This window comes from Pteropus vampyrus, unplaced genomic scaffold, assembly GCF_000151845.1.
Source record: "Pteropus vampyrus isolate Shadow unplaced genomic scaffold, Pvam_2.0 Scaffold17, whole genome shotgun sequence".
NCBI lineage: Eukaryota > Metazoa > Chordata > Mammalia > Chiroptera > Pteropodidae > Pteropus > Pteropus vampyrus.
In genome coordinates, this window is record NW_011888798.1 from 9,630,742 (window position 1) to 9,641,679 (window position 10,938).

A 10,938-nucleotide genomic window follows, 5' to 3' on the forward strand; every position below is an offset into this window, starting at 1 on the left:
CTGACTCATGAGTCTTAACAGTTCAACTTGGATACCTAATGGATCTCACAAAGGTTAGATGTCCAAACCGAACTTACTGCCTTCCCTCAGGGCCCTTGCACTTGCTCATCACTTTGTTGAGACTGCAGCTGTTTCAGATTTTCTCATAATTCCCTTTCTCATTCAATTTATGGGTCTTGCTCAAATCTGTTCAAATTGCCTTATCATAAAGACTGTTCCTGATAACTCTATAAAATACATCTTTCTCTACATTCCCTATGATACCTTTCCCTGTTTTAGTTTTTTTAATAGCACTTATCACCACTTGAATCATATGCTTGTTTATTGTCTTCTTCCAGTCACCTTCTATGAGAGAAAGACTTTAATTCACTGCTATATCCCCAACACTTAGAACCGTGCTCGATACATAGTAGACACTCAATAAATAATATACACTTCAAGTGACATCTTTATCAAATGTGGATTGTATTTTAAAATGAAAAAGGCATACACGTGAATTTTTGTGAAAATGATGTTTTTCGAAATTGCTTTTTTATTTCTACTTTTTAGGCTTGTTTGCAAAAAATGTAATAAACTTTTTACTCTTGCATATGTTTTAAATTTCAGTTAAATTATTTGTTATTTTATTTTTTCATAAAAATACTTATTAGGTAACCTGACATCATTTTCTTTTTAAGAATGAAATTCTGTTTTACCTATAAACTTATTCCTTGATTATATATTTATTACCAAATTATTAATTTGTTTCATGTTAAAAGAAATCTTGTAAAATTATATAATTTCAAGAACATTGGGGGGAAAAGGAAGAGAGAAGTTGAAATAGGGACTTGATTCTTTTCAAATTTTATAGCATTTCAGTATTTTCTTAGATTTCTTGGAAATCCCCTCAGTTAAGAGGTTTGTTTTTCTCCTTATCATATACTCACTATCTCTAAGGGACCCCTCATGGTCCTGACCATACATACATACTTGTTATAACTTTTTGCTTTTTGCTTTTTTTCTCCTTAGGACCTCAGTTCATACCCCCTAATTTCAATTTTCAATGGATAGAATTTACTTCTATAGGCTAATAAGAAAAAATAGAGAAAATTTAGCAAAATGATAGGAGAAACAAAAATTCATCTTGAAAATAGGCTTAACATATCTAGTATAGCATATATAATTATATGTTTAACATACTGATATCTGGTTGACATTTATTTTCTTGCACTTTAATGCAGCATCCTTGTAATCTCTAGGGAAAACCAATATTAAGGTTTAATGGAAAGAGGGGAAGTCACTGGCACAGTCACTTGCCATTTTGCTCCCAGTTTTGAAGGGTCATTGTAGCTATCTCCATGGATAAACAGTGGGGAACAGCATGTCTGAAGCTCTTACACTCCCACATAGCCATATGCCATTGGCAGCTGGAGAGTCTTATAAAAATCAGCACTGGCCCAAGTTCTCGTGCACACTTATAAACACCTCTCTTTGGCTTAGTACTTTACCATTGTAAACTATTTTGTGGCAAGCTGCTTAATCAGAACTCTTAAAATGGTTGGCTTTGATAATTAAGAAATTAATTTGTTTTTGTTTTTGTTTTTTTCAGGTGCATGATAGCTGATGAAGTAAGTGTTTTCATGATTTTTTTGTCTTTTATTAACTTCCACAGCCAATTTTTTAGTGTCTGTATTTGCCGTGTACTCTATGTCTTTCCATATGACTATATTTCTTTATATAGAAAGAGGGAAAGAGGGAGAAGAGAGTAAGGTGGGAGGGGTGTGGAAAGAATAAGAATGGGAACGAGTGTGTGTGTGTGTGTGTGTGTGTGTGTGTGTGTGTGTGTGCAAGCAAGGCATGTACTTGGAACATGTTATTATTAATATTAGTAATCCAGAATTTTATATTGTTGGCCTATGAAGCATGGATGTGCTTTGAAATTCAGCCCCAAATGAAACTGAACTCTCTTCTACTTATCATAATAATGCTTGCTTAAAAGCCAAACTTTTAAGATTTTGCTCTAAAGATTGTTTATTGTTCTGTATGAATATAAAACAATGTTAAAATGGTATTTTATCACTAAACAATTTGATACATTTAAGTGGCACGTACTTGTATACATATTCATATTTTCTCACTGAAATGGAAATTCTTGTTATATAAACTGATACTCTTTACATACATTCTCAGAATAATGTAAATCAATAAAGTTCTAAATTAATATCAATTTCAGAAATGTGCTGCTGTTTTAATGACACCTTTAGAGGATATAACAGCAAAACATCTCCACTTAAAAATGTGTTAGAAATGAAAAAAATGGATAGTGAATTTAAAAAAAATGTGAGTAGAACCATAAAAGATTCTGCCAGTTAACTGTCTTTTAGTTTTAGTTACACAACAGACTCATCAATAATTTATCTCTATAGTCTCTTCTTTAGGAAAAAAGTGAAAAAGAGTATAACATGAATATGAATGCTATGCAAAAGTTATATAGGGTTTTTTGGTTCATGCCGATTTATAATTACCTAAGTTTTTAGTTTGAACTCTTCACACTATAGGCATTTGTTTAGACTAGATGTTAGAAACAGTTATTGCCTGTGAAAGACTTCAACAGTGTAATTGAAGAGACAGGACGTAGATATTTGAGAAACAATAGATATTTCTGTTTTGGAACAGAATGAATTCCAAAAGTCTCTAAATAAATTAATAAATTTGAGAGTCCAAAATGACTGAAAGGCACTTACACTTTACTTCCTAAATATGTTTACAACAAATAGGAATGTAAATTCATTGTTCGAAATCTCAAACTATGCATAGCCATTTTATATATCTATAAAATATATATGTGATATATGTATGGATGTGTGTGAATAATTATTTTAAACAGACCAGTTTTATGTTCACAGAAAATACATTGTAAAAGATAACACCATCTTAATCTTCACAAGAAATTCATGGGGAAAGTCTTAGCAGCTATGGCATGTCATTGCTACCTTGTTCTTCATTTTGATGTCTTAAAGATTTGAATAGGCTTTAAATCTATGGAATCGTTCATGGATTGAAACTAACATTTGATCAACACTTTAACTCTCCTATTCTCCAACAGACTCCTATGTTCTCCTCAATTAACATTAGACTAAGGATTATGGAAAGTTCATGATGAATCCTTAGCTAGCAAGAGTTTTTCATTATATCAGCAACTTTCCTCACGTCCTATTATTTACAATCACATAACACTTGTCACATATTGAATGATTTGTGATCTTCTTTCAAAGCCATTCTTATTTTTCAATTTAATAAATTTAAAAGAACTGTTTACTATTTCTTCAATACTTAAAAACAATTCTCTACTTTTGTGTCCATCGTAATTACTTCTCTCTTTTCACCAGCATGTTAAAGACTCTCATTCTTTTACACCAATGGACTTTGCAGGGCTTATTATAGCAAAGGTTAATTAAGGAAAAAATCCTCAATTTACAAATGAGTACAAAAAACAGTCTATAGAAATAAACAGCGCATAACCACTGATATCCTCTGTTAGTGGTAGAGTTAAAGTGTCATTTTTATGGAATCTTTACCAAGTTAATATGGATGAAAGTTAATAAATTAAAAGTGTTGAATTGGAAAGAACTTGTATATATGTAAATTGTATGAACTCTGGTTTGACCTTCATTCTGTTTTCTAATACTGTTCTCCTTTTCTTGCTCTTATCACAAAATGGTCATGAAGTCATAGAAGGAAATGCAGTTTATAATTTGGAGGTCAACCACCTTTTAATTTTTAAATTAAAAACTGTAGTTTTATATGATGACCGTTTGACTCATCAAATAGCTAAAAAGCCTTAGGAGAGCAACTTTACATCTCTGTTATTGAACCTCCTTTTTTAGACATTTGAATACCCACTTAGAGTATTGTGTAATTTAGCTGTCTGCTGTGATCTTTCCTCCCAAGCTTTAGAAACAAATGACTTCCTTCACTGTTATTACTCCCCCTTCTGCTAGTATTTTCCCACTATTATCTATTTCTAATGTATTTAATTTTTGTGGAATTATATGATCTATCTACTGTATATAAAATAATCATTAACTTTTCATTGGAATGATGATTTTAGTTCTGTTTAATTATCTAATTGTGTGATCATTGTGTATTTCAATTATAAAACTATACTTCAGGTAACCAACAAAGCTTCAACTTTTAGTAAAATTTACTTTGCAAACCCAGCTGAAGCCATTTTAATTACTTTCTTTCTCTCCTCTTGGTTTAATGCAATTAAATTTTATTTCAAGAACTATGTAGTGAGTATATAGAAACTCTTGTGAATTTGTATTCCATAAATAATGGAATTCAGACCACAGTTTGTAGTCAAGCTGTTGCACTATTATCTTAATTGCTCTTGAACCACTGTGTCCTTGCTGTGTTGCTGCAAATGTTTATTCATAAAATGATTTTAAATGCAAGAAATAATTTCACATTAACACAAACCAGGATATACATGAGGAAAAATATTAAACCTACACACTGGCTACCATATTTGTCAAGTATTTAAAGGCTATTATTCTTTGTAGAAACTTAGTGTTTAGAAAACCTTGCAATGTTGGTTTTTACTTAAGGAAATGAGATTAACATCTTGGATTTACATGAATAACATTGTGTCATAATGGACAAAATTTTGTCAATACATGGATTCTGTTTTGTCTATAGTATATATTATCAAACTCAGAAAATTCCCGCTTTCTTTTATGTAACATTTTTTGTTAGTACTCTGTTTTAGCCCCTCTCACCACACACACACACACACACACACACACACACACACACACACGTTTTCTTAAGTTTCTTTCCTCTTACTTGAGAAAACATTAAGGAGGTAGGGAGAATGGTTTATCAAATAAAATATTGCTTTTCTTCCTTTTTCAAAATAAAAGGAATCTTTTTGTCAGAGACATGCTACTTGGCTTGGTCTATTTTGTGGCTATTTTGTGACATATTAATAAGTATTGGAAGAGAGGTCCTAAAGTCATCATTATGGATGTTTTTCTTTGGGTCAAAGTGTTGCTCTGGAAGAGGAATTTGGAAGGGAGAGGATGTGGAACTTGTGCAGTGCTGGTGGAAGTTTTTCTGTAGGCTGAAGTCATGTTTGAAAAACCTTGTCAATTTCCCTGCAGGCAAAAGTATATAGGTGTCTGTAATAAACACTGAAGGACCCCTTTGGAAGGTTATTTCTGTGCAGATGATCTTAAAATTAATATTGTGATACAGGCTTTACCAACATTAATTTATAGGTTTGAGGACTAAGAAATTAACTTAGACATGAAGAATTTTAGTTTTCTTTTTATATAAGCCTGCCCTGGTTAGACAAAATAAGCTGAGATGGAAATTTTTATTCCATTTGCTTCTATAAATACTAGTTTTCCTTTACCACGACCAAGTTAAATTTAACACTTCCTCCTTTGAGCTCTTACTATTTCAAATTCATAACTCTTTGTTGTTGGCACATTTTTGTTAAAGGAATGAACTGAATGAATAATTAATTAACACATATGTACCAGGTTTTAATTTATCTCTTCCCCACAACAGTTTTCTGGGGTATTATTATTATTATTCTCATTTTACAGATGAGAAAGCTGAGGCACAGAGAGGTTAAATTAAGTAAATTGCCCAAGAGTATATAGCTAGGAGCTGATACTTGGCCGGAAGCAATCCAGCTTAAATTTTAATTTACAATGGTTTTAGATTTATAGAATTATTGCGAAGATCGTGTAGAGTTCTCATATACCCCATATTCAGTCCCCTATTATTAATATCTTAGATTAGTATGGTATTTGTGCTCAATTAAAGAAACAATATTCATATATTATTGTTAACTAAAGACCATACTTTATGTTGATTTCTTCACTTTTTTTCTGCCTTTTTTCTGTTCCAACATCCCATCTAAGACGCATTACAGTTAGTAGTCATATTTGTTTAGACTTCTCTTTGTTGTGACAGTTTCTCAGACTTTCCTTGTTTTCGAAGATCTTTACAGTTTTGAAAATTAATGGTTCAGTATTTTATAGCATGTCCCTCCACTGGGATTTGTCTGATGTTTTCTTCATGATCAGACTGGGGTAATGTGTTTGGGGAGGAAGATAATAGTGGTAAGGTGCTGTTTTCATCATGTCACATCAAGGGTACATACTATCAATGACTTATGATTGTTGATGTTAACCTTGGTCACCTGGCTTGATGAAGTATTTGTCAAGTTTCCCCACTCTAAAGTGGAGAAACTTTCCTCTCTTTACATGCTGTATTTTTTTTATTTTAAGCATTTTATTTTGTACATACTATATTTTTTTAAAGAAAGTGACAAGGGATTGGGAAATTACACTGAACTTCTTAAAGGTGGAGTAAATACATAAATTATTTGGAATTTATTCATTAATTTATTTATTATGTATTTATGTCAGTATGGACTCTTGGATATTCATTTTATATCTTAGGTTATTATCTAATACTACTATCTGTCTGTCTATTTATCTATTTACTTATTTATTTAATTTATTTTTTTGCTCAAATTGTTCCAGTTTTGGCCATTAGGAGCTCTTTAAATTCACTCCTGTGTCCCTTCATTGTGGGTTGTTTTGATGAGGGTTTGGAGTTTTGGGGGGTTTTTGTTTGTTTGATTTTTAGCATTTTCTTAACTTTCTGGCACCACAAGATGCTCCAGGCTCATCTTGTATTCCCTGCATCAGTCCTAGAATCAATTGTTTCTATAAGAAACCTTGTTCTTTTTATTGAAAAAAATGATATTAGAACTAGGATATAAGTGCTAGGTATACTCATTTTTACTGAAGTGTCATTTCTTCTAGCTCCTCTCAGCTGACAAAGCAAGGAGATAAATGTGTGTATACTAACATGTCTGTATACACGTATTTATAAATATTTATATATGTAACCATCCATATCTGTAATTAAGCTAAACATGAGTTCATACTGATGTCTCCAACTCTAATCAATTACAACACGGATTATTCTTGTCCCTCCCCCTTGCTTATCTGTAACATCCCACCCTAAAAGTGAGAATTTTGGCTTTTACCATCTGCCATAGATTTATATACTTGTTCAGTTTCAGTATGCATGTATGATGGTTTTAATATTATTAACCTGTACCCCTGTGGGGAAGAAAATTATCAACTAGGATACAATGCTTATGTACAGTTCCTTTTGCCTTTATTCTTACATATTCCACTCAGTTCAACAATTGTGTAGGTCAGCACCTTATTCCTCTACTCCCTTCGACGAGGTTGTTTCATACATTTATAATACATTTAAATTCTTCTTTCATACTGTACACTCCATCACAAGATCCCCTGACCACCTAAATTATTTCTTAAATATTTATATACGTTAAAGTTTACTCTTTATATTGTAAAGTTCTACAGATATACACAAATGATTAATGCCTCAATTCACTATTACAGTATCATGCAGGATAATTTTACTGTGCTTCACTTACTTTTAATTCCCCCCAGGCCAAAACTCCTGACAACCACAGATAAGTTTAATGAATCTATCATTTTTCCTTTTTCAGAATGCCATTTAATTGGAAACATACTTTTTTCAGACTGGCTTTTTTTTTCATTTAGCTATATGCATGTAAGTTCATCCATGTCTTTTTTGTGGTTCAGTAGCTCTTTTTTTTTATTACTGAATAATATTCCATTGTATGGATGTACTTTGTTTTCCATTCACCAAGATGAAGGGACATCCTAATTGCTTCCAGTTTTTCACAATTATGAATAAAACTTCTGTAAACATTCACATATAGGTTTTTGTGAGGATATGATCAGTTGAATAGTTTGAGAAGTATAGTTGCTGGACTGGATGTTATATTAGTTTCCTAGTGCTTACATAAGAAAGTACCGTAAACTCGGTGGCTTAAAACAACAGAAATTTATCCTTTCACAATTCTAGAGGCTAGAAATCTGAAACTGAGGTGTAAGGAGGTTTGATTCTTTCTGGGGACTCAGAAGCTAGTTTCAGTGATGGCCGGCAATCCTTGGTGTTTCTGGGCTTGTAGCTGCCTCACTTCAATCCCTGCCTCATTCGTCACAGGGCATTCTCCCTGTGTGTCTGTGTTCCTTCTCCTCTTATAATAACATCAGTCAGATTGGATTAAGGGTTCACTTTACTCTAAAATGACATCATCGTAACTAATTACATCTGCAGCGACCCTGCATCCAAATAAGTTCACTTCTTGAAGTACCTGGTTTAGGACTTCGGTGTACCTTTTCGGCAGGGAAATGATTCAACTCATAATATACGGTAAGACTATGTTCACTTTTGTCTAAAACTGTCAAAGTGTATTCCAAAGTGGATGTACTATTTTTCATTTCCAGTAGAAATGAATGAGAGTTCCTCTTGCCCCGCAACCTCACCAGCAGTTGGTATTGTCAGCTAAAAAAAAAAAAAAAAAAAAAAAATTTTAACCATTCTACTGATATCTCACTTTTTTAGTTTGCAGTTTTCTCTAATGACATAGGATATTGGGTATCCTTTCATATTTTTATTTGCCACCTGTATATCTTCTTTAGTGAGGTCTCTGTTTAGTTTTTTTGCCCATTTTTTAATTGAATTGTTCCTTTTTGTTGTTTAGTTTTAAGAGTTCTTTATATATTTTAGGTACAAATCCTTTATCAGATGTGTTTGCAAATATTTTCTTCTGGTCTGTGGTTTGTCTTTTCATCTCTTAAAAGTGCACAGAGCAGAAGTTTTTAATTTTAACAAAGTCCAACTTATCATTTTTTCTTTCATTGATTGTACTTTTGGTCTTGTATCTCCTTGCCAAACCCAAGGTCACCTAGATTTTCTCCTATGTTATCTTCTAGGGGTTTTATATACACTTACATCTATGATCCCTTTTGGGTTAATATTTGTAAAAGGTGTAAAATCTGTGTCTAGATTTTTTTTTTTTTTATGGATGTCCAGTTATTCCACTACCATTTGTTGAAAAGACTATTCTTTCTCTACTTAGTTACGTTTCCTTCTTTGTTAAAGATCAGTTTACTGTTTTTATGGATCTATTTCTGGGGTTTCTCTTCTGTTCCAGTGATCTGTGTCTATTTTTTCACCAGTACCATGTTTTTTTGATTACTATAACCTTATAGTAATTCTTGAAATTGGGTAGTGTGAGTGATCCAACTTTGTTCTTCTTTTTCACTACTGTGTTGGCTATTCTAGGTTCTTAGCCTTCCCATACAATTTTTAGAATCATCTTCTCAATCTGTACAAAATACTTTGCTGGGATTTTGACTGGGACTACATTGAATTTATAGATCAAATTGGGGAGGCTCTGTAGAGCTATAGATCAAGTCGAGAAGAAACTTAACAATGTGATTTTGGTCCATGAATACAAAATATCTCTCCATTTATTTAGAATGTCTGATGTTTTTCATCAGTCATTTTCTTTTTTTTTTTTTACTGAGATATAATTGACATGTAGCATTGTATTAGTTTCAGGTATACAATTGATTTGATATTTGTATATATTGTAGAACAATCATCACATTAAATTATTTAATATACATCACCATACGATTTACATTTTCTTGTGATGAGAACTTTTAAGATTTATTCTCTTAACTTGCAAATATGCAATACGGTATTATTAACTGTACTCACCATGCTGTACATTACATCCTTTTAAGTTATTTATTTTATAACTGGAAGTTTGTACCTTTTGACCAATTTCACCCATTTCACTCACCTGCAACTCCTACCTCTGGCAACCACAGTATGTTCTCTGTATCTCTCAGCTCCGTTTTGGTTTTATAATTTCATTCCACATGTATTTTCTCTATCTCACTTATTTCACTTAGCATAATGCCCTCAAGTTCCATCCATGTTGTCACAAATGGCAAAATTTCATTCTTTTTCATGGAATGAAAATATATTCCATTGAGATAATTTCATTCTTTTTCATGGAATGAAAATATATTCCAATGAAATAACATTCCACTGTGCCATATTTTCCTTATTCATTTATCAATGGACACTTAGGTTGTTTCTATATCTTGACTATTGTGAATAAGGCTGCAATGAACACGAGGGTGCATATATCTCTTTGAGTTAATGTTTTTGTTTTCTTTTGATAAATACCCAGAAGTGGAATTGCTGGATCATTTGGTAGTTCTGTTTTTAATTTTTTACAAAATTCCATACTGTTTACCATAGAGGCTATACCAATTTACAATTGCACAGGGTTCCCTTTTCTCCACATCCTCGCCAACCTTTGTTATTTTTTGGCTTGTTGATGATAGCCATTCTCACAAGTGTGCAGTGATATCTCGTTGTGATTTTGATTTCCATTTGGTGGTTAGTGATACTGAGCATCTTTTCATCTGTATGTCTTTCTTGGAAAAATGTGTATTCAGATCCATGGCCTATTTTTTAATCAGATTGTTTTGTTTTTTGTTTATTTTTTGCTACTTGGTCATATGAGTTGTTTATATATTTTGACTATTAACCCCCTTATCAGATATATGATTTGCAAATATTTTCTTCCATTCAGTAGGTTGGCTTTTCATTTTGTTGATGGTTTCCTTTGCTGTGTAGAAGGTTTTTAGTTTGATATAAGCCTACTTGTTTATTTTTGCTTTTGTTGCCTTTGCTTTTGGTGTCACATCTGAAAAATCATCACCAAGGAGCTTACTGCATATGTTTCTAGTTTTATGGTTTCAGGTCTTATGTTCAAGTCTTTAAACCATTTTGAGTTAATTTTTATGGATGGTATAAGACAGTGGTCTAGTTTCATTCTTTTGTATATGGCTGTTCAGTTTTCCCAGCATCATTTCTCAAAGGACTATCATTTCCCTATTGTACATTGTTGGCTCCTTTGTCATAAATTAATTAACCATATATGTGTGTGTTTATTTCTGGGCTTTCTCTTCTATTCTGTTGACCATTGTATCTGTTTTTATT

General features: G+C 32.2%; 1 protein-coding gene across 5 annotated transcripts in view; it reads left to right on the plus strand.

The window, feature by feature from the left end:
• Positions 1-10,938, plus strand: part of ZRANB3 (zinc finger RANBP2-type containing 3) — a 262,163-nt gene that overhangs the window by 73,922 nt on the left and 177,303 nt on the right. For all 5 annotated transcript variants that reach the window (XM_011354495.2, XM_023527494.1, XM_023527492.1 and 2 more), the window contains exon 3: positions 1,589-1,607. In XM_011354495.2, coding sequence (XP_011352797.2) covers positions 1,589-1,607 — 19 coding nt within the window. The remainder of the gene's footprint in view (positions 1-1,588; positions 1,608-10,938) is intronic.